We start from the raw sequence: 25265 nt of genomic DNA, 5'->3' as shown, positions 1-25265 counted from the left end.
GTGAAAAGGAAAAAAATATCCTCTGTTCTTTTCATATGTAACAGTCTACCATCCGTTTGTTGTCTGATTTTGTCATGGACCCATAGACTTGCATTGCTGATTCTGATCTGACACTCATATCATAATCGGACATGTCTCCGCAATTTTGCATGGACTACTCCGTCTGTGGAAAATCATGGACATATGAACAACCTCTTTAAGTTCCCAGTCATTGACCAGCGCACCTCTCATCAGACACAGACTGGTTTACAAGTGTCTACAATCTGGAGTCCTTGAAGTGCAGAGCTTACTGACAGTGTGGCGCCCTGTGTCTTTGCCGCCACAAAATGGTCAAATATGTACTATTTTATATGTGTTTTGTAAATGATGGGAGTTATGCTTTCTCTGCTGGAGACAACTGCACACACAATTTTACCCCACTCCCTTACTTGCCTGAAGCTTAGAGCTTTGCAGAGATACCCTAACTGGGAGGGGAGGAGTTTAGTTGTTCTGTGAGGAAGACGGTGTGAAGTAAATGGAGAATGTTCTGGGAGCAGTTACATGTGCTCTCGCCTGGAACAATGATGAGGAGAATCAGGGCTTCAGCCCCTAGGCCATCTATGCTTCTATATTCGGATGGTAAGATGAGAGGATGTGTGGTTTACACACCCAGCAGTGGAGTGTCTTCTCCCAGGAAAACTACAGCAACTGAGAATCAGTTAGGGATTATGTCAGAACAAGCACGTGCTTCACATAGGATTCAAGCTGCATGTTGCCGGGGCAGAAAACACTGTGAGTACTGGTAGTACTGGAAGTTTCAGACTCTGGGAAACCTTTGTCCCTGAATGGATTAGAACAGCAGGAAGTTTACACTGAACCCCAGCAGAGAGAGAGATAACTCCCATCATGCAGAGCAGACTGTAAACCTGGTGAGAGAGTTGTATTTTATCCTCTGAATTGCATCTGAACTTCAGTAAATGATAAAATGACTTTCCTTGTCTCCTGCCTTGTTACTCCGTACCATCTACTTCTATCAATATCTCTGGGGCCAGCCCTAGTTGGAGGGGGTTAAACACCTGCATTGCCATCATCTGCAGTGCCGGCTATCTTACAGTTGAACACTCCAACTGGCGTCACAAACTTTTAAAAATTTCTTTTATTTTTATTTTATTTTTTAACCCCCATTTTACTGTCCCTGGAGCACAGGCACCAGGCACGACTGCCACTCCCGTGGCCTCCTGAATCCAACTCTGCCCAGAGACCTGAGTACCCCGCTCTGGGAGATACAACAGCATTATGTCTGAAGGCTTTTAAAAAATGTAGGACATTTTCTGCAGAACTGTATCACTAGAGAAACACCTTTACTGCCGAGCACGCTATATGAGGCATTGCTGCATTATAATATTCTACTGTCTAGAGAACTGTTAATAAAGTATGTGAACCGGGTAATACATATTTACAATAGAGTTTTAAAAAAAGCAAAGTAGTAAAACCTTAGTTACCTTCCTATAGCTAGTGATCCGCCTGTAGATGTGTTCAATTTTTTCCCGGCAAATCATGTTAAATTTATTGTGCAGTTCTGGTGGAATGACTTCATGTAAGGAATGGAGATTGCTGCAGTTTTGTACAAATTGTTCATCGCTTTTTGCAAGAGCATCTAAGATCTGTGTAAGAGAAGAAAACACATTGTTATATAGAGCTGGAAAAATGTCTCAGTTCTTAAATGGCGTTTCAACGCTACACAACTTATTTCAGGGCAGATGAAGTGGGATCCAAGGCCTGTTTGCTGTGGTCAGAACTGAGTTCTGATTGCCCTGAAACCCCTCTCCCCTCTTCTAAACAGGAATCATCATGAGTGAGTGATGAGGTGGAGTTGGTTCTTTACTCCCTGGTCCTTCAAGAGTATGTTCTACCTCCCCGTCCATGGGATCGGGTCCGGCTATAGCTTCAGACAAGACAGGATACTTTGGATCCGGATTTAAGCCCCCATTACACACTGCGATATCGCTAGCAATATTGCTGTAAAGTCACCGAGTTTGTGACGTTACAGCGATATTACTAGCGATATCGCTGCATGTGATACTTACCTCCGACCGGCTCCCCCGCTGGTTATCGCTGATCGCGCGAGAAGCTGCTGGATCATTTCTCGTCGGCCACTTGCTGCGGCGCTTCCTGCTGTGACGACGAGCGACGCGTGGAGCCGGGCGGGAGGACGCAGGATCGCCGCGTCTGACAGGTAAGTAACGATCCCCGTCCCCAGCGATGTCGCTGGTGAGATCTGCCTGAGTGGCTGCTCACTAGCGACCACCTAGCGATTCACCAGCGATCCTGACCGCGTCATATTGCTGGTCGGGATCGCTGGTGAGTCGCTAGGTGTAACGGTACCCTAACAGGTTCAACTATACTGTGCAATTCGGTTACACACAGCTGCAGCATACAGCATAAGACAGAGTCCCATTTTAGTGATCTTTCCTTTGTTTCTTGGCCTGTCAGTCTTCGTCTCCTTTCTGCCTGACTTATCCTTAGCCCAACTGTCCTGTCCAGCTCTAGGAACTCTCCTCTTGGCATAACAGCTTTCCTGAAGATCACCATCCTTCCTTTCTCTGCAACCCAGCTGACATCTTCCTCACAGAGGGGACAGGGGTATGGCTCTCAATACCATTTTAGGACTTAAAGCCTAAGACTTTCTCAGTGTCCAGACGAACCTCAGAATGTGTCCTCATGCTGAGTGGAAATTTGTACTGACAGCACCTGTTCAGATCTGCTGTATCTACCTCTTCTTACTCCTGCTAATGCTGTCTTGTCCAGCTTTTACTCTCCACTCTACCCTGAACTTGAACTTGTCCTGGACTCTGACTGACTCTGACGGAACCTCTTTTAACCCGGAAAAACCTTTTCTTATTAAACTTGTCTAACCCTTCCAAAATGTGATCAAATCTCTGTTTCAGTGCAACTTGTAGCCCTATGTACTGTATGGTTCTCCTAGTGGACAGACCACCCGCATTCCCAGGGACAACACCGGCCAAAGGGATAAAACATAACGTTACTTTTATCACACACATAAACATTAATACATAAAACGACTAACAACATCATAACGACTCCCCCGTTGCCACAAAGTCTTCATCATGCCAGCCTTCCCATATACATATGAAAAAAATAATAGATTGAGATCCCTCTCCATTAGGCCTCATTCAGATGTTCAGTTTACTATAGTATGAGAAAAATGGACAAATTATTGTGATCAGAATGTCATCAGTTTGACCAGAGTTTAATCAGAATGTGGCTATGCATTTTTCTCGTTCATGAAGAAACAAAAAAAAAGTTTCTTCACCATGTTCTTTCTGAAAGTCAATGAAAATTGGGTTGCACTAGAGTGAAGTCTGATTTTCTCATGGACCCATTAGCTTGCATTGCTGATTTCGGTCCAACCCTCAGATAAAAATAGAACATGTCGCCTTGATTTTCCACAGACCTCTAGGTCTCCATTGACCTGTATGTCATACAGTATATATGTTCTACAGATAGTTGCGACTGCTGCCACTAGAAGCATAAAGGAACACTGTATGCCTGCCTTCCCAAATTGAAATTAAGGAGTTTTCCAATAGAATAAAAATTACTTTCAGGCTTTGCTCACACTCTCTCATGCAAGAGAGAATCAGACCGATTATGCTAATGTCACTGGGATCAAACTCTTGATCCGAGTGTCACCTTAATGTGTCCCAATTCTCTTGTATGAGAGAATCGTACCACAGGTGCGGAGAAGACAGAGAACTTAATTTCTCCATCTTCTCCGTTCTCTGTGTCCACCGTAATCAGAGATGGCATTCAAGTGCAGTCCAATGTTTCAAATGCACCGAAAGACTTGTATGGGTGCGCTTGATCTGTTTTTTGCTTTCTCATGCCGAATCGACATATAAAAAAGCGCTGTTCCACACTGCCCCATAGTATAACATTGGGCCGAGTATATCCAATAAAACATTGGATAACATTCAAACGTGTTATGCGCCAGTGTGAGCGCACCCTTAGAAGGGCTCACATTGGTGAAACAAAAATAATAAAAGTATTACTGTACCCCTGATCAGACTTAATTTAGAACCCAGACAAAAGCCAAAAATTCATTCAGATGCCTAAATCATTTCAGACTTCATATCAGAAATCTAAACTCAATCAGACCAGGTTACTCAAGTAATTAAAAAAAAACAAAAAGACCCTTCTATAAATTGAGACAAAATAAATGGAGACCCCAATATTAATTCTTTCTGACATGTTCTAACGTTCAGTATTTGGTCAGTATTGTACCTCAGTATTTGTAAGCCAAAACCAGGAGAGGAACAATCAGAGGAAAAGTATAATAGAAACACGTCACCACTTCTGGATTTATTACCCACTCCTGGTTTTGGCTTACAGATACTGAGGTAAAATACTGACCAAATACTGAATGTGTGAATGTGGTCTAAATGTATTACGACCACAAGACCCTTAAATTTATTTAGACCCTTGACCATATCAGCATTCAATTATAAGAAGGTGTTCACACTTATGCAACCACATTATTTTAGTTTTGTCATTTAATTTTAACCTTCAAAATGATTTCAGTTTGCTTTGCAATTGAATTGTACAGATTATGGGTGACATTGAGGCTGAGTGCACACGTACTTTTTTGCCCTGCGGATTTTTCCGCGCAGAATTGAAGAAATCCGCAGGTCAAATGACCTGCATTTTTCCTGCGGATTTCTTCCATTTTTAATGCGGTTTTCTTGCATTTTTGTGCGGTTTTCCACTGCGGATTTGGAGACTGGGGAGGTGGAAAACCGCACAAAACAAAGTGACATGCTGCGGATTTTGTACCGCAGGAAAACCGCGCGGAAAAATCCGCAGCGTCTGCACAGCGGTTTTTTTTTTACATTGATTTACATGCTACTGTACATCACAATGCGGATATGCAGCGCTTCTGCGCAGTAAAATCCGCTGCGGATCCGCTGGATATCTGCATCGTGTGCACACAGCCTAAAGGTGGAAAAAGTTCTGAAATTAAATTTCTTGGTATGATTTTTTTTTACATGACAAAAACCTTGCATGTTAACAGAAGAGTGAAGACTTTTTGTGTCCAGTATATGTTTATATACACTCACTGGCCACTTTATTAGGTACACCTGTCCAACTGTGTGTTAAGACTTAATTTCTAATCTGCCAATCACATGGCGGCAACTCAGTGCATTTAGGCATGTAGACATGGTCAAGACAATCTCCTGCAGTTCAAACCGAGCATCAGTATGGGGAAGAAAGGTGATTTGAGTGCCTTTGAACGTGGCATGATTGTTGGTGCCAGAAGGGCTGGTCTGAGTATTTCAGAAACTGCTGATCTACTGGGATTTTCACGCACAACCATCTCTAGGGTTTACAGAGAATGGTCCGAAAAAGAAAAAAAATCCAGTGAGCGGCAGTTCTGTGGCCGGAAATGCCTTGTTGATGCCAGAGGTCAGAGGAGAATGGGCAGACTGGTTCGAGCTGATAGAAAGGCAACAGTGACTCAAATTGCCACCCGTTACAACCAAGGTAGGCAGAAGAGCATCTCTGAACGCACAGTGCGTCGAACTTTGAGGCAGATGGGCTACAGCAGCAGAAGACCACACCGGGTACCACTCCTCTCAGCTAAGAACAGGAAACTGAGGCTACAATTTGCACAAGCTCATCGAAATTGGACAGTAGAAGATTGGAAAAACGTTGCCTGGTCTGATGAGTCTCGATTTCTGCTGCGACATTCGGATGGTAGGGTCAGAATTTGGCGTAAACAACATGAAAGCATGGATCCATCCTGCCTTGTATCAACGGTTCAGGCTGGTGGTGGTGGTGTCATGGTGTGGGGAATTTTTTCTTGGCACTCTTTGGGCCCCTTGGTACCAATTGAGCATCGTTGCAACGCCACAGCCTACCTGAGTATTGTTGCTGACCATGTCCATCCCTTTATGACCACAATGTACCCAACATCTGATGGCTACTTTCAGCAGGATAATGCGCCATGTCATAAAGCTCGAATCATCTCAGATTGGTTTCTTGAACATGACAATGAGTTCACTGTACTCAAATGGCCTCCTCAGTCACCAGATCTCAATCCAATAGAGCATCTTTGGGATGTGGTGGAACGGGAGATTCGCATCAGGGATGTGCAGCCGACAAATCTGCGCCAACTGTGTGATGCCATCATGTCAATATGGTCCAAAATCTCTGAGGAATGCTTCCAGCACCTTGTTGAATCTCTGCCACGAAGAATTGAGGCAGTTCTGAAGGCAAAAGGGGGTCCAACCCGTTACTAGCATGGTGTACCTAATAAAGTGGCCAGTGAGTGTATATTGCATAGAACTACTCTTTTTACACTTCTCACCTTAGCACTTAAGTTGAAAAATCCCTTTGGTTCCACCATCTTCTCCACTACATGACATTTGATTCCTGCAGTGCTGTCATATTCATAAATCACTCCGTACTCCAGGTGAACGTTATCCACTGTGAGGCTTACATGATCCTTCTTCCCGTCTATTATTGCCATGGTACTGAACTTGTCAATAACCTCTTTGGAAGAAAAACAGACATGACTCAATGATGTGCAGTCAATAAAAGTGCAATTTTAAAAGAGAAATGTTGAGAAGTATAACTTGACTGTACCTTCCACTTTGCAATCAAATCCATCCCCATCATTGTCCCCTAGAGATTTGGAATGTGTGGGTTTTAACATGTCTTCCTTGGCACTTTCAATACTGTCATAAATCCACTGTATGGAATCTTGCTGAAAATATAGACACCAAAAAATTTTTTTAGGATATATGCACAAAATGTTTTTTAGGGTGATTTTGCTTTGGAAACCGCCTGAAAAAACAGATAATGCACAAAAGAATGAACCAAGGGCCCACCAATGCCATCAGAAAATGTGAAGGATGCACATCCAGTTGAAGTGTATTGTGGTGCACAGACACATCGGTTGCATGTGCCACAATTCACGCTGCTCGCCAAATCAGAGATCAGCAGCTGACATCGACATGAGACATGACAGGGCGCATGACGATGACCTCACACGCTCCTGACGCATGTTGAAGTTAGCTGCCAGATTCACAAGAGGACACCCGTGGTGTGGGAGTGAAGGGAAAGTGAAGATTTGTCTATTTAAAAAAAATATCAATGACCATACTAGTACATGGATGACTATGGGGTGCTTTATACTTTATGGATGACTATGCGGTGCATTATACTTTATGAATGACTATGGGGGGGCATTATACTTTATGGATGACTATGGAGTACATTATACTTTATGGATGACTATGGGCTGTGCATTATACTTTATGGATGAGCAGGAGGTGCATTATAGAATCATAGAATGGTAGAGTTGGAAGGGACCTCCTGGACCATCTGGTCCAACCGCCAGCTCAAGGCAGGATTCACTAAATCATCCCAGACAGATGTCTGTCCAGCCTCTGTTTGAAGACTTCCATTGAAGGAGAACTCACCACCTCTTGTGGCAGCCTGTTCCACTCATTGATCACCCTGTCAAAAATTTTTTCTAATATCTAATCTGTGCCTCCTCCCATTCAATTTCATCCTATTGCTTCTAGTCTTTCCTTGTGCAAATGAGAATAATGATGATCCTTCTACAAAGTGACAGCCCTTCAGATATTTGTAGACAGCTATTAAGTCTCTCAATCTTCTCTTTTGCAAGCTAAACATTCCCAAATCCTGCAACCTTTCCTCATAGGACATGGTTTGCAGACCAGTCACCATTCTGGTCGCTCTTCTCTGAACTTGCTCCAGTTTGTTGATGTCTTTTTTAAAATGTGATGCCCAAAACTGGACGCAGTATTCCAGATGAGGTCTGACCAAAAAGGAGTAGAGGGAAATAATGACTTCACGTGATCTAGACTGTATGCTTCTGTTAATATATTCTAGAATTGTATTTGCCTTTTTTTGCTGCTGCATCACAATGTTGACTCATGTTCAGTCTGTGATCTATTAGTATACTCAAGTCTTTTTCACATGTGCTGTTGCTTAGCCATGATTACGCTTAGCCATGACTATGGGCTGTGCATTATACTTTATGCTTGACCATGGAGTACATTATACTTTAAAGGTGACTATGGGGGTGCATTACACTTTATGGATGACTATGGGATACATTATACTTTGTGGATGACTATGGGGTACATTATACTTTATGGATGACTATGGGCTGTGCATTATACTTTATGAATGAGCAGTGGGGTGCATTATACTTTATGGATGACTTAGAATTTATTGATGACTATGGAGTACATTATAATTTATAGATGACTATGGGGGTGCATTACACTTTATGGATGATTATGTGGTGCATTATACTTTATTAATGACTATGGGCTGTGCATTATACTACATGGTTGACTATGAGCTGTGCAGTATCTTATATGTAGGACTATGGGATGCATTATATGATATGGAGGAATATGAGGGGTGCATTACACTTTTTCTATGGAGCCCCATGACTTCTATGTACACCCCTGGTGAGTATAATGATTTATTTTCCTCTATACATTAAAAAACAGTGGCCAAACAGGGGACATATGCAAAGATGAGGTATATATATATACCAGAATGGGGCCCAGGGTGAGGGACGTTTAGCAGAATGGGCGATCTATATACCAGGATGAGGCCAGGATGAGGGACATACCGTATATACCAGGCTGAGGGAACGTATATATATATATATTTTTTTTGTTTTTTATATATATACACACACACACATAATTTATTCAGGATGAGGGGAGGGTCCAAATCTTAACCCGGGACCCATTGGACTCTAGTTACGCCACTGGAATGAACATGAATTTGTATGTAAAAACGACTTGCTGTGCACATGTTCAGGCTTTTGAATGGCTTTCAATCACTTCAAGTTTCTAAAAATCACAAATGCTTAAAAGAAGTGACATGTCCATTCTTCTGGAGTCTTCCTCTCAGAAGATGCTCTGTACTTTACAATACAAGTCAAAGGGAAAGCTCAAAACACACCCGGAAGTCGCTCGGACGTCTTTATGAATGTTTTATCATAATTACTTTGGTTAATTAACTGCTAGCAGTTTCTTCACTATTTTATGAAGTGAAAAAATACCAGCAAAAGACTGAAAACCAGGGGAAAACCTCAAAAAAATAGCCAGCGGTCAAAACAATTAAAAACGGTCAGGAAACGGCTGAAAAATTACACAAAAGAGGATTCAGGAAAGCAAAAAAAACACCAGAATTTCCTGAAATTTCTTCAACTTGAAAAACTCGGCAGCTTTTTCTGAGTTTAAAAGATGTCATGTGTGCATAGCCAAATCCGTCTAGTCACTTTTCACTTTTTCCTTTTATAGAAAAAGGTATACAAAAAAAGAACCTTCACCAAATTTTGATGTTGAACTTGAAACACAATGTATTGCAGTGGAGTGGAATAAAACATTTTTCATTGTTTTTAATTTGCCTCTCCATTACTAAAATAATTTGGAACCAAATAAGCTAATTTTTGTTAAGGCCAAGTAGGTGTGTAGGGTCGAGGGCCGGACTGGGGGGTGGTCCCTCTTCTTACCGCGCAGAGACGAAACAGAGACAAGATGGAGACAGATTCTGGGTGCAACAGGTCCAAGTTTTATTCTCTCTTGCCGCCCACTTGACGGCCTCCGCAGTACACCACACTTCTCTTCACTTCAAGGCCCACCGTTTCCAGGGCCCGTTATACACACCATACTTTTACATTAGGGACGTACATGCACGTACTGTCCCTTCTTCACTGTTTGACGCTCCTGACAGGTCCGTCACTGTGGCCGCCTTAGGCCCGTAAACCAACAGCAATTTTACTGGTCAGGTGTCGTGTCAAATACGGTGTCCCACACCCGGTGTCTCATCTCTTCTGCGGTTCTTCCTGTCAGGACCACCCCCCTGACGTTCTCTCTCCTCAGTCCCCCCTGGTTTGGTTCTCCTCAGAGCGCACAGACTGTCATAGTCCTCCTGTCACCTGAGCTCCCCCTGGGGACTGGAACTTTCTGGAACCCTCCCTCAGTATTTATACTTTTCCTGGTTCCCTGTGACTCCGCCCCCATGACCAACGGTTTCCTGAGCCCTAAGCTGATGTCAAGTCCTTTGCTCACACTCCTCCCTGCCCTCTAATGGTCAATGCAGGTACTGCACGTCCACTACACTTTCCTAGCTGTTTCCCCACTGTAGTAACTGACAACTATCTGAACTGTGCAAACCTTTCCTTCTCTATACTGACAAGTCCATCCGTCCGTCAGGTCACCTTCCCTACACTCCCCCTTCCTTTGTCCATTGTTGTCCTCGACAATCGTCATCCCTGCCTTCGTCGTTCTGAAGCTTCACCAGCGCGCACGCAACATGACAACGTCTTTCACACTAGGCTAGGTACACCCATATTCTCTCTATGGCGTGTACCTTCCCCTACTCTCCCCTTCTGTCACCCTCTAATGTCTGGTACACCATGATCGAGGCCTCACACCTACCAGATCATTGCCGGCGTCCATCTCTCTCCTTCAGGGGTGTCCGTGGTGTCGGGGACCTGACCTAGGACGGCTGTCTTTTCACATCTTTCACCTCTTGTACCTTTCTTTCAATTACATGTCATGGTCGGCGTCTTGGTCTCCCAGATCCTCTTCACACATAGACCCCTCTTCGGATCTCACAATTTCCGCTGGTCCCTCAGACCTTCCCTTACCCGGACCTGTTGCATTTTACTTTGGCATATTATACATTAAACAACTTTATAATAGCACAAGAACCCATTTTTATATATTTTTTTTTCATTTCCTTTTGCTTCTAAAACCAACATATAACAATACAACATCACATGTTCTCCTCCCCCTCCCTTTGAAATTGACACTTCCCCTTTTTTTTTCTTTCCGCATCCCGGCCATGTCAGGCAAACTAACTGCAACTAAAAAAACATTTTCTATAACTTCGACGGAAAACTGTCCTCGTGGTCTGCACAACGGTGCAACAAAATCCTGACAGTCCAGACCATCTCCTGATGGCCGGTAGCAAGGGACCCCACAGCCGTGGAGCTCCTGGGATGCAGGGAGTGTCCACAACAGTCCTCTCTACGGGGGTTTGCATTCCTCGGGCTCCACCAGTACTGCCACCGCATAATATCCGCGGGGGCAGTATTCTTTATAATATGAAACTAAGTCCCCTTCCTTCAGAGCCAGGCCATGCCGTATAGAGGCCACATTCACATACACCTTCTGGCCAGTCTTATCACGGATGAAACCGTACCCCCTGTCAACGTTGGTGTATACCAGCCGTCCCTGTGATCTCTTCACCGCCATACCTGCCTCTCCCTTTTCATGCAGCTGCTTCCAGATCGCTTGCTTCCGTGCCTTCTTCCCATTATTAACCTCCGCCACCCAAACGGAGGGTACTGCGCAGGCTCTAGAGTTCGGTGGGTGGAACTTTGTCGAAAAAGCGCGTGGGCCAGAGGCAGCCGATGATATCTGCGGCCCAGCAGCCGCTGGGGCCGGGTGGCGGACGGGAGCAGCCGTGTTTCCGGAGGACTGAATCACAGGGCCTGTCAAGCAGGCTGCAGCCGGTTCTAGCGCCGGCATAGCCGCGGCTGCAGAGTAGGCCATATCCAAAACCTCCAGCAGAGCCGGGGTGGTGGCCGGTTCTGGTAATGAAGCTGCTACCGGTCGGGGGAGCACAGCCGCGTCTTCTGTAACCAAGCTCCGAGCTGATAACTCCGGGCTGGATGACTTAGGGATGGGGGCATGGGCCTCGCTCAGCTCCGCGTACACCATAGGGCCCTCCGTGGCCAGACCTTCCGATACGCTGGAGGCTGCGTGCCGCGGCAGAATGGTGGGGGCCGCTTGTGAAGCCGCCGGCAGGGCCGGGGGAGCTCTCACCTTCCCCGGTGCCGCGGCCTCCGTCACGTCACCATGTGGCTCCTCCCGCAGTCTGCGCTCCTCAGCTCGTTGTTCCGTGGACCTAGCCTCCAGGCTCAGGGACTCTGCGGGGAAGTCCTCCGCCGGTATCAATGGTGGCCGCTCCTTCTTGCTCCACACAGGCTCCACACAGGCTCCGCTTCCTGCCCGTGGCTTTGAAGATGACGTCTTCTGGCTCAGCTCAGTCTCCCGCCGCCATTGCCACTCCAGGCGGCAGGATGCCCCGACACCCGCAAGCTTTTCTTCGGTGTCACTCCCTCTGTGGGGTGGGGCATCGGCAGGCCTCTCCACCCACCGGTCAGGGTCCAATATATGGAAGCGTTGGTCTCCGGGCACATACAGCTTCCTTTTGGGGTACGTTGGAGGGGGTCCAGTCCATTCTGAACAACTGCGAACACCCGGACCTCTCCTCTATGCTGAAGCAATACCGCCATACTGCACAGTACTTGGTACCGCCCCGAATCCTCTGCTGACCACACAGATCCGCCACAGCGCTCCTCATTTGTATTCCACAGGTAGGTAATTTGTAATCCACAAGAGATTGTAATCCAAACAGAGTAGTCCCAGTCTTTTTCCATTCTTTGAAGCAGGTCTGCCACAGAAGATGATGTATTAGCGGCGTTGATCCTGCGACTAGGCCAAGTGTAGGGTCGAGGGCCGGACTGGGGGGTGGTCCATCTTCTTACCACGCAGAGACGAAACAGAGACAAGATGGAGACAGATTCTGGGTGCAACAGGTCCAAGTTTTATTCTCTCTTGCCGCCCACTTGAAGGCCTCCGCAGTACACCGCACTTCTCTTCACTTCACGTCCCACCGTTTCCAGGGCCCGTTATACACACCATACTTTTACATTAGGGACGTACATGCACGTACTGTCCCTTCTTCACTGTTTGACGCTCCTGACAGGTCTATCACTGTGGCCGCCTTAGGCCCGTAAACCAACAGCAATTTTACTGGTCAGGCGTCGTGTCAAATACGGTGTCCCACACCCGGTGTCTTGTCTCTTTTGCAGTTCTTCCTGTCAGGACCACCCCCTGACGTTCTCTCTCCTCATTCTCCCCTGGTCTGGTTCTCTTCAGAGTGCACAGACTGTTGTAGTCCTCCTGTCACCTGAGCTCCCCCTGGGGACTGGAACTTTCTGGAACCCTCCCTCAGTATTTATACCTTTCCTGGTTCCCTGTGACTCCGCCCCCCATGACCAACGGTTTCCTAAGCCCTAAGCTGATGTCAAGTCCTTTGCTCACACTCCTCCCTGCCCTCTAATGGTCAACCCAGGTACTGCACATACACTACACTTTCCTAGCTGTTTCCCCACTGTAGTAACTGACAACTATCTGAACTGTGCAAACCTTTCCTTCTCTATACTGACAAGTCCGTCCGTCCGTCAGGTCACCTTCCCTACAGGTGTGCTAGCTAGTTTTCACTGGGGGCGTGCAGTTCTTCCCCTATGTGAGTTGCCCAATCATAAGCAGACAGGAACACAAATGAAAAAGTTTTTTTCTGTATGTAATGATACGACTCTCATCAACTTGTCTAACCTTATGAAGAATGTCAATAATGGCTGCAGTTTATGAGAAGATACCATACAACAGACTTAACTTACTTACTTCTGGAACTCCTTACACAATTATATGATATATACACACATATTTATTTACATAGTTATATATACATATATATTACTGACAGAACTCTATGAGCATTCGCTATGCCAACATTATAACATTACAAATTTCAATATTCATGGCATAACCTAACCTGCATGGGACGCCGATACTTTCTGCAAGCAGTCACGTGGGCGATAACACTAGCGTGACTCTCCTTGCTGACATTGATCCCATTCACTTTGATGATGCACTGTCCAGGGTGAAGACCAGAAGTCGCTGCCACTGTCCCTACAGAACCCAACATGAGAAATTACCAATCACAATTAAAATGACATTGCTGCTATTGATTTACATTCTAGCTGCTGATTAAGGAGAGTATGTGGCTTTTGAGAACAGAAAAGCAATTTAAGAAGATGACACGCTGCTGAGATATATCAATTTAAGCACTCAGAAAAATAGTTTAAAGCAGTGCACTCTGGGTAGGGTCAGAACTGCGGCAATGACTGTTTTGCAACCCTGATGACACTGAGTAATTGGATTATTTCAACAAAACCCCTGTGAAGCAATTTGAAATATGTTGTATCTATGGAGTGGGAGAAATGCATCCATACATCATCTGCAGGAATATGCCATGAGACCTAGAGTATTATTACTTAATATACAGTGAAGTTTGTTAATTTTCCTTCCTTAGACAATCAGAAATGATAAACCGCCATATTATGGGACATTTGGGGGATGGGACAAAGGATGGCATTATAACATTACTTCGGCAAAATTTTGTAGGATGTGTATTTAAAACCACCAACCCGGAGATTAAATTACATTAAATCACCATTCCAGCGTCCTTTTTTTTTTATTATGGCACTGCATTGGTTCTACTAATCTACGTTCCCTGCCCCAGTCCTATACTTACCAGCTGCCATCTTCATCTTTTATCAGCGCCACTCCGTTTGGTTTCCAGCAGTTTGTGACCTGCCGGATTGCTCCAATCTGTAAGTCTGTGAGAGGTAGAACGAGGCCCTCATAGACTTACACTGAGAGCTTGTGATCGTTACCTCTAACCTCCGGTCAGTCAGAAGTTGCGGTCACAAGATGGCACCGGAAAGACCTGAAGATGGCAGATTGTAAAAATAATACTAGGGGCAGGTAACTTAGATTAGTAGCAACTCTCAAGCACTGCAATTAAAAAAAAACACTGGAGTGGTGCTTTAAAGGAATCATTAATGTAATATTACATTATACCACTAGTAATGATATATATGAATGTGTAGTATACATTGTAATATAGGTTATTGAATTTTTACCATCCTAATTTACTACTATTAGGATTAAACTGGATTCATTCATATCTACAAAATAGTAACATGCCAGGCATCAAATTTCTTTCAAATCACACCAAAGTTGGTGGGTTCGGATACCTTTCATTCAAAGTGTATGATAATAAAAAATTATCAAATAATACTGCAGATAATACAGTTCAGTCCTGACTATGCACTTTATGTAAATAAATGTGCACTTTATATTCAATCATCCTTGAAAAGGAAATGAATCATTTTCCATTATCCAAACCATCAGTGCCATTCTGGCATTTATGTTGTACCTATGGGAGATGAAACCATGGCATCAGTACAGTAGCATCCAATATCTAAACACCACCACCAATCTGGATGAGGGTCTAATGGGAACAGAGGTTGGGAACCAAAGCGAGGAGAACTGTAGATTCCCGGAACTGGGCATTTGTCTGGGGTTGCCGATGTCAGAGCCATACCTCAAAGAGATTTGGGTTCCAACACTAGCTTTGAAAGGAACAGAAGCAAAGGAGTTAGCAAGGAAAGGCTTCTATGGGCGCTGTAATGACCAAGGGCTCGGTAGCTCACGGAAGAATTGAAGTATGTATCTGAAGATGCATGCTTTTGTGGGAGGAACGGCCCCCGTCGAGTGTCCGGGCCGGAACCAAGGCAGCCGTCATCTGGGTTCCAGGGGAAACTGTCCCCGGGGGACAGAGTTCGAGGACAGACCGTTGTGACAGACAGATGGGCTGGGGGAGGGACCAGTATAAAGGAGGCGGGGAATCCCCGGGACGATCAGTCAGCAGATCGGGACAGAGGCAACAGGAGACCGTGGGAGCGACTGCAAGATAGAGCCAGGGAAGACGCCGACTGAGGACTCCAGAGGGACGGCGCCAGGGCGCTCATCTGAGATTTGCTGCCCCGCTCCAGACCGCGGCCACTGCGGCCCCAGTTCGACCCGCGGCCGTTGCCGTCTCACCTCAGTCCACGGCTGCGGCCTACCCGCGGTCACCCACAGCCATCTTGCTCCAGCCTGCGGCCGTGGCCTACCCGCGGTCGCCCATAACCGCTGCCATCTTGCTCCAGCCCGTGGCTGCGGCCTGTTCCCCGCCACTCGCAGCCACCCTGCTCACGCCGGAGCACGCGAAGACTTCGGCAACGCCTCAGCAACTGGGCCCAGCGACTACTACGCCAAAAGACCACCATCCCGAACAGCGAGGGACGTCTGGACAGCTAAGTTGACTATATATTTATGGACCTGTGGTCGGCCGTGCCGCGGCCCTATAGTGACCGGCTATTGCCAGAAGTAGTCATGTTCTACCCGTTTGTGTTTGCTTGTTTTAGAGCCACTGCGAGGGCAGCCCGTGTGGCCCCTTTTGGTGATCAAGCCATGACTGAGGAATGCTTCCTTCTAGTCTTATGAACGTTGTTATGGAAGGCGCCGGATTGTCTCGCGACTCGTCGCTGCATCCTGTGTGCCTGCAATTACCACATTTGGCATAGTCGGCAGGATGCAGTCTCCAAGCGTGGACAACGAGGGCCCCCAGCCCAGCATTTCTTTGGGGGCCATGCTAAGCAATCTACCCAGGTTCTCCGGCAGCAATACTATGCTGTGGAATTGGACGGAGCGAATGCGTGGGTTATTCAAGATGCATCTGCTTACCCCTGACCTAGAGGCAGAAGTGGCCCTGATGGCATTGGACAGGGAAGCCCGGGATACCGTAATGTTGAGGCCCCGGGGCAGCGAAACACCTTCGTCAGGGTGTTACAGGTCTTAGAAGAGGCCTATGGGGACCTGACCGATGTGGGGGAACTGAGAACCCAGATGTTTAGACGCATGCAGAAAGAGGAAACAGTGACCCAGTATATGAACGTTTTGCAGGAACTGTTTTTAGTCATTGAAAGGAAGGATGGAGTCGGCGTGGGGACTGTGGACGTAACATTACGTGACCTGTTAGTGACCGGGTTACGAGACACCCTGACGACAGGCTTTGCGAGAGCGGGTTCGAGTGGACCCACATCTGACTTTTTCAGAGATAGGGAAGGAGGCACGGATTCGGGAGCAGGAGCAAGAGGTGACGGTCCCCGTGGGGATGGCTCAGAGTATCAAAGCATCCGTAAGCGCCCTGAGCAAACCCCACTGGGTACAAGAGGTGAAGCAAGAGATACAGAGTATTAAGGGTGAACTGGCCGAAGCCAAGAAAGCGGCCACAAGGAGTTGGCCAGGGCCGGGTAAAGGAGGCATGAACCATTGCGGCCCCCACCCAAGTCGGTCCCCACGACCATTTGCCTGTTACAATTGTGGAGAATTGGGACGCTCCGCCCGAGAGTGCCCATGTTCCAGGGGGAACCTGCCCCGCTGGCCAAGAGGAGCAGAGGACCCTGAGCCATGTGGACGCCGCCGGAGCTGGAGCTCATCACACGGGGTGGAGGAAGTCACGAAGACCTGGTCGCGCGGTGCCCAGTGATATGGGCAGAGATCGAAGGCCGTGCCATGCGATGCCTAGTAGATACGGGATCGCAAGTTACGACCATGCCAGAGACTTATTTTCTCCAGCATTTTCCAGAAGCAGTGAGACCTCAGTGGGAGACAGTGATAAAGTTGGTAGCTGCCAACCAGCTACCAGTTTCTGTCATCGGAGTAGCCTGGATGCAGATTTCAACAAGCGGCAAATCACTTGGCCGCCGGGGAGTGGTCCTGACCCAGGGAGACACAAACAGCAAACATCCGGTTATTCTGGGAATGAACATACTACGAGAGTTCTGCAACCTCCTCCTCAATGAACCCACACAAGAGACTGAGCCACTGGGGTTCTCGCACGGCCCAAGGGCAGGTCTTCCAGAGGTTGGTGCGGGAGGCGCAAGTGCTCCAGGAGTGCCAGGAGGGTGAGGCACTGGGCAAGGTCATCGCACTGGCGGCCCCCCCGCTCGTGTTTCGTCCAGGGCAGACGGTGGTAGCTCTGCCGATCCGTGCCCCGATGCCACTGGAGGGCGTGGAGGTGCAGGTGGAACCATGTTACTCGGAGCACCTGCACCCTGGCATACTGGTAGCCCGCTCCCTGGCCACGGAGTGGGAGGGGACCATCCTGGTGCGTTGTGTCAACCTGGAAGACCAAGATATCACCCTGAAACCCCGGGCCGAAATGGCCAAACTAGTGAGGCCTTTGGAGGAGATGCTGCCGAACCCCGCGGTCCAGTTGGAGGTGCAGCCCGGAGATCGTTGGGCAGTAATGGTACAAACCCAACAGACTGTCGTATCCTTGACCCAGGAGAAAAGTCGAGCCATCATGGAGAGAATGCGGGCTGAACTTTCCGGCCTAGTGCCAGCCAAACTTCTCCAGGTAGAGACACTTCTTGGACAATTTTATAGTGTCTTCGCCAGCCACGAGGATGACTTCAGATGCACCACGGCCATCACGCATGGGATCCCTACGGAAGGAGCGGCCCCCATCCGGGAGCGATATCGGCAAATACCACCGCAGCTATACCAGGAAGTGAAGACTCTATTAGCCCAAATGCTCCGGAAAGGGGTCATACGAGAAAGCCAGAGCCCTTGGGCGGCCCCTATTGTCCTGGTTCAGAAAAAAGATGGCACTCCGCGTTTTTGCGTGGATTATCGGAAGTTGAACGCCTGGACCATCAAGGATTCGTATCCATTGCCTCGCATAGAAGAGTCTCTGTCCGCCCTGGGGAACGCGACGTACTTCTCAACCCTAGACCTGGTCAGTGGGTACTGGCAGGTGCCGATGTCGGAGGAAGACAGAGCCAAGACAGCATTCATCCTTCCCATGGGACTGTTCGGGTTCAATCGGATGCCATTTGGGCTGGCCAACGCCCCAGGAACTTTTCAGCGGTTGATGGAGCGGTGTCTAGGAGACCTCAACTTTGAAGCCACGTTGATATACCTGGACGATATTATCATCTATTCCGCCACGTTCGAGGACCACCTGAATTGGTTGGGGCAGGTGCTCGGCCGGCTGCAGAAGTACGGGTTAAAGGTAAAGCCCCAGAAATGCCACCTGTTCCGCACCCAGATTGAATACCTGGGGCACACCGTCTCGGCAGAGGGCGTAGGACCATCTTTGGAAAAGGTCGCTGCCATCCGGGGGTGGCCTACCCCCGAAACGGTAAAGGACGTGCGGGACTTCTTGGGGTTGGCTGGCTACTACTGTCGATTCATGAAGAATTTTGCACGCCGAGCTCGAGCCCTGCAAGACCTGCTGAAGAGGGCTCCCGCCGGGGTGAATGGACGGAAGATCCAGTGGCAGCAACCGTAAGAGGATGCATTTCAAGATCTCAAAGCTGCTCTCTTGGACGCCCCGGTATTGGAGTAAGCGGATTTCTCGCAACCGTTCTTCCTGCATACTGATGGGAGCCTCCAGGGACTAGGAGCTGTGTTGTCACAGGTGCAGGACGGCCGGGAGAAAGTGATCGCCTACGGTAGCCGGTGTTATGCGGGGCTTAGGTCAAAGAAGGCTGGAATACCCGGGGCCCCTGCGGAGTCCCACTAACTAGGGAAAACCCTGTCTGACCCTCAACCAAGGGTTTTTGCTAATGGTGCAAATGCCTGAGCCTCCAACCTTTCCTTATCTCCTGCTCAGCCCTAAGCTGAACCCTCCACCCAGTGAGTCGTCAAACCACCAAAGCCCACACAGTAATGACAGACAGGGAGAACTTAAACCGCACCGCGCCGCATACACACAGGACAATACCGTAATGTGAACAGGGCAAAACAAAACACAAATATAGGAAGGCGAAAAGGTAACAACGGATCATACACCACCAGCTACGAATTGCTCTCTCCAACACCTCCTCTCCAGACCGGAACCACTTGGCATAAAACACAAGCTATAATCGGTGACGCCCATAGGCCAGCACGACTATTTAAAGACCGTGGGCATGACCAAACATCCCACCTGATTTCCAGCTAGATTAACCCCCAATAACCTGAGTAAAATCAAGCCGGCGCCACTGAGGTTATAGTGGACGGAGATGGAACTAACGCTGCCTGCCGGACGCTGTGGTGTGAATAGCGTCCGACATGACAGCCGGTCGCTGCATGACTCAGAACGTAACCTGGACAATTACAGCTCCTTTAAGCTCGAGCTCCTCGCGGTAGTGTGGGCAATGATGGAGCGATTCGCAGAGTACCTGGCGGGCTCCGAAGTAGTAGTGCGGACCGATAAGAACCCGTTAGCCCATTTGGAGAATGTCGAACTGGGGGCCCTAGAGCAGCGGTGGGTGGCTCGGATGGCCAAATTCAAGTATAAGATCATCTACAAATGGGGTGCTGAAAACGTGCACGCCAATGCGTTCTCCAGAATCCGACACACCACCCCAGGAAGAAGTCGAGATGACGAATTAGAAGCAGACGAGACGCCGTTCTCCCTCACCACCGCCGTGCCTACAGTCAACACGCAGGAAGTGCCCCTTCTGGGGCTCCTAGGAGGGATGCTGGAACAGCCCCGTGACAAATGGATTCAGCAGCAACAGGAAGATACAGAAGTTGGACTCCTGCGCCGATGGGTGGCCACCGGTGAATTGCCCATGGGCCCACAGAGACAGGCTTTGACCCACGATATGTTGCTAATATTGCGCCAATTGGAAAAACTAATCATCAAAAAGGGACTTTTATATCGAAAAGCCATGTCACGAACCACGTCAGCTACGATATGGCAGGTGATCGTGCTGGGAGCCCATCTCAACCAACTGACTCGGGAAGCCCATGAGAAGGGGGCTCATTTTGGGGCTCAAAAGACTTTACAATGGTTGCAGCAGATAGCATACCACCCACGCTTGCACGTTGCTGTAGAAGAAGTTTGCCAAACCTGCCGCTCGTGCAAGCTCGCTAAACCCCCCGCGCAACGAGCCCCGGTGCAAACTATCGTAACATCAGCCCCTCTTGAGCCTCTTACGGTGGACTATCTGACCATAGGTCCTGCCTATGAGGGATATGAACATTGTCTCATTATGGTGGACCATTTCACCAAGTTCGCCGTGGTCACCCCTACTCGAGACCAAACAGCAGAGTCAGCCGCCTATGCGATTTGTAAGAACTTTATTCAAGTGTATAGCTGCCACAATGAATACATTCAGACCAAGGAGCGTGCTTCCTAGGAAAAGTCATGGAAGAGCTACACCATCTTTACGGTATCGATAAATCCCGGACTACGCCATACCATCCGCAGGAAAACGTAGCCTGTGAACGATTCAATCGCATGCTAATCCAAATGCTGTGCACCCTGTTTAGCGACCGCAAGGCCCGCTGGCCTGAATATGTCCCCGAGCTGGTGTGGATATATAACAATAAGGTGCATTGAGTGACTGGTTACACCCCCTACTCATTGCTGTTCGGCCGGGAAGGCAAAGGAATTACGGAAGTGGAATTGAACCCAGAGGTATCCTCGTGGGTCTGCAACCACCGGCACCTGCTGCAGACCCTCCACCGTATCGTCCATACGAAGCTCCAGGATCTAGAACACCAAGGGGGAGCACTGCCTCTGCCCATGACTTTCAGACTGGGGATCGGATACTCGTATTTGATCAATGTCCCCAAAACAAGTCAAAACCACGGTGGGAGGTGAACCCGTACCGAGTGTCGCCCTGAATAAGCCCTGACGGGCCTGTGTATGAAATACAATCCGAAGGAAGCAACACGCCCCTCACTCGGGTTGTGCACCGTAACATGTTACGGCTTTGTACGTCTACTGATTCCCCACGGCTCGAACCGACCCTCCAGGTCACCGACCCCACGCCCACGGTCTGGGACCTGGATGATGAGGAGGACTTCCCCGTCGCAGCTGCGGGTTGCCCCAGTAGTGGCACGACAGTAGACCCGGGAATTCCACCAGAACCAACTATGCGACCACCCTCCAGAAGACTCCACTACACCCGAGCTTCGACGCTCCGAGCGGTCAACAGCTGGCAAACCCCCTGAATGTTACAAACAGAACCAGTTCGTATGGCGACACGGACTGTCGTCCCAAAAAACTAGCCCGCGTCTACGAAAACCCTCGCCCGAGGACTGGCGAGCATACAGGGTGGGGGAGTGTGGGAGGAACGGCCCCCGTCGAGTGGCCGGGCCAGAACCATGGGAGCCGTCATCTGGGTTCCAGGGGAAACTGTTCCTGGGGGACAGAGTTCGAGGACGGACCGTTGTGACAGACAGATTGGCTGGGGGAGGGACCAGTATAAAGAAGGCGGGGAATCCCCGCGACGATGAGTCAGCAGACCGGGACAGAGACAGCAGGAGCTCGTGGGAGTGACTGCAAGATAGAGCGACCTACCAGTGCCAGGGAAGACGCCGACTGAGGACTCCAGAGGGATGACGCCAGGGCGCTCATCAGAGATTTGCTGCCCCGCTCCAGCCCGCGGCCACTGCCGCCTCACTTCAGCCCACGGAAGCGGCCTACCCGCGGCCGCTGCCATCTCGTTCCGGCCCGCGGCTGCGGCCTGTTCCCCGCCACCCACAGCCGCCCTGCTCTCACCAGTGGCCGCGGCAAGTACAGTGCCGCCGGAGGCCACCACTGTCCCACTCCAGTCCGCAGCAGGGGCCGAGCCTCTGCTGGCCGCGGACTCCCCGTCCCAGCCGTTAGCTGCGCAGGTGGTCTGTGATTCGCCACCCTACATCGCTGCCGCTTGCCCCAGTCTGGGGACTGCAGCCCATCCGTCCAAGGACTCCGCCAGGGCCTGTGGGGCTAAAGTGTCATCAGCGCGCCGGAGCGCGCGAAGACTTCGCCAACGCCTGAGCAACTGGGCCCAGCGACTAGTACACCGAAAGACCACCATCCCGAATGGCGAGGGACGTCTGGACAGCTAAGTTGACTATATATTTACGGACCCGTGGTCAGCCATGCCGCGGCCCTATAGTGACAGGCTATTGCCGGAAGTAGTCGTGTTCTATCCGTTTGTGTTTGCTTGTTTTAGAGCCCCTGCGAGGGCAGCCCGTGTTGCCCCTTTTGGTGATCAAGCCGTGACTGAGGAAAGTTTCCCTCTAGTCTTATGAACGTTGTTGGGTATGGCGTCGGATTTTCTCGCAACTAGTGCTGAGCATTCCGATACTGCAAATATCGGGTATCGGACGATATTCGCGGTATCGGAATTCCGATACTGAGTTCCGATACTTTTTGCATATCGAATACCAGAATCGGAAGTTCCCATAATGCTATGAGCCAGTTTGATTTGATTCAGCCAATGAGGAATCCTAAGAAGTGTGGGCACATCCTGTTAGGCATGTAGGCATGTTAACTAATGGCATGGCTGTGATTGGCTGCTGAAATTATGTCATGATGCACTATAAAAGTCGCCGCCGTAATTTTGGGTTCCCTCTGCTGTGAATTCAGTTAGGGACAGGACGCTGCTGTTCAGACTCTGAGGGACAGTTAGAGATAGCAATTTTCTATATAGTGCTTTACCTAGGCTACTTTATCAACCGCTGTAGCTTTCTTTTGCCTTGCAGCGCTGTTCACAGCTGTCTGCAAGGTCTGTGTGTGTGAGTGCAGCTCACGCTGTAGTGTTCTCCAGCCACCTCTGGTTGTAGTCCGCTCAGCGTGCGTCACTGCCTCATACATAGTCCTTTTTTGTTTTATTGCTGCTCATTTTTCCTTATTTCTCCTATTAGTGTGCTTCTATCCGTATCCATCTACATTGGCTGCAAACACTATATAGGAGTAGATAGCGGAGCCTTTCTGCAACCTTTCAGTGCTAGTGCACAGGTCTCTGCACTGTTCACGGCTGTCTGTGAGGTCTCTGTGTGTGAGTGCAGCTCACGCTGTAGTGTGTTCTGCACCACCTCTGATTGTAGTCCGCTCAGCGTGCGTCACTGCCTCATACATTGTCCTTTTTTGCTGTAGTGCTGCTTATTTTTCCTGAATTTCTCCTATAAGTGTGCTTCCATCCGTATCCAGCTAGATTGGTTGCAAACACTATATAGGAGTAGACAGAGGAGCCTTTCTGCTGGCTTGTGCCCTGCAGCCCCAGCCAGATTAGTATTAGCCTATTTTTTGTAGCCTCATCTATTGCATTGTAGGTTACTTTCCTGCATTGCAATAGCTACAAAAAGTTTGTGATACTATCGCTTTTACATCTTTGGTCACATTCTTTTTTTTTTGTGTGAAAAAAAACAAGTAAAAAAAGTTCACCAAACACTCCACTTTACAGTTGTGTAGGCCACATTAGCTCATATTAAAGTGTAGTCCACACTTTATAAAATCAGTGTTTCTTATACCTGTTAGCAGCTGTTCAGTAATAAGCACACTAAGCCCTTAGTACTTTTCTGCCTATCTTTATCAGTCTACCAAGATGAAGAAGGCAGGGAGTAAGGCATGTGGTCGTGGACGTAGAGTTTCAGCAGGGAGAGGACGTAGAGATTCTGTGCCTGCTGCGGGCACCAGTTACTCAGCATCCCCCAGTTTTACCAGGGAACAGTCCTTTATACGCAGCTTTGTAGGAGCTCGCCATACCCCACTGCTGCGGGAGGAACAAATTGAAGTCGTTGTCGAATGGATGGCAGCTAACGCATCGACTTCAATTAGCTCCACATCCTCTCAGGTCCAGAGCACTGAAGAGCAACCATCTGTCTCTTCACCACCTGCCAAATTGCCCAGGCAGTCAGAGAGCCCTGGACAGGAGCCATCTCTACTTCTGTTCTCTGAATCTCTTGGCTTGGAAATAGGGGGCTAGCCAAGCAGCATTCTAGAATGTGAAGAAGAAGTAGTATGCAGTGATGCGCAACAGCTTTTTCTCTCTGAATCTGAAGAGGCAGGTGGGCCAGTGCCTATGGTCAGCACACCTCAGTACGCATCTGATGATGAGACTCAGGTGCCAATTTCTGGTGCGTACTGTGCTGGCGAGACTACCCAGGAGAAGCAGGTGTTTGAAGAGGGTAGTGTAGATGATGAGGTCCTTGACCCATCATGGCGTGAGGAACAGGAAGGTGGTGGGAGCAGCTCTGAGGAAGAAATTCCCCAAACGGCCAAAACAGGAGGGAGAGGGAGGGTGCAGACTCGGTTGCCTGTAGCCTCCACTTCGGCACCCATTAGGAGCATTCCTCTTCCAAAACGGGCGCTCCCAGGACTTGCAGTGCTTGGACCTTTTTTGACACAGTTGCAGATGACATTTGCTTTGTCAAATGCAAGCTGTGTAATCAGAAAGTCAAAAGAGGGAAAAGTGTCAGCAACCTCAATACCTCAAATATGTGGAAACATGTGCAGATCAAGCACGTGGTGGAGTTACAAAGACACACTAAAGATGTAGGCCAACCTACAGCACCACCTACCACCTCTTCAGCTCATGTTGTAGCCTCTTCTTCCAGCTCACACACAGCTGGTTCGGCTTCCTCACAGGATCGCCATGGAAGAACCTCTGGCACTGTTGTACAGAGACACAGTGTAATTCCACCCACAGCACCACGTTCCCTGTCATCCTCACACTCCCAGGCCAC

At 48.6% G+C, this 25265-nt stretch overlaps 1 protein-coding gene across 1 annotated transcript in view; it reads right to left on the bottom strand.

The window, feature by feature from the left end:
- Positions 1-25265, bottom strand: part of PREX2 (phosphatidylinositol-3,4,5-trisphosphate dependent Rac exchange factor 2) — a 597424-nt gene that overhangs the window by 213873 nt on the left and 358286 nt on the right. The window contains exons 20-23 of the mRNA XM_073583857.1: positions 13687-13823; positions 6643-6763; positions 6365-6549; positions 1482-1643 (exon numbers count right to left, since the gene is read on the bottom strand). Of these exons, the coding sequence (XP_073439958.1) occupies positions 1482-1643; positions 6365-6549; positions 6643-6763; positions 13687-13823 (605 nt within the window). The remainder of the gene's footprint in view (positions 1-1481; positions 1644-6364; positions 6550-6642; positions 6764-13686; positions 13824-25265) is intronic.

This window comes from Dendrobates tinctorius, unplaced genomic scaffold (assembly GCF_039654945.1).
Source record: "Dendrobates tinctorius isolate UK_male_01 unplaced genomic scaffold, ASM3965494v1 ptg000082l, whole genome shotgun sequence".
Taxonomy (NCBI): domain Eukaryota; kingdom Metazoa; phylum Chordata; class Amphibia; order Anura; family Dendrobatidae; genus Dendrobates; species Dendrobates tinctorius.
Note: the sequence above shows the minus strand (reverse complement) of the source record. Positions and strands in the feature narration are given on the sequence as shown.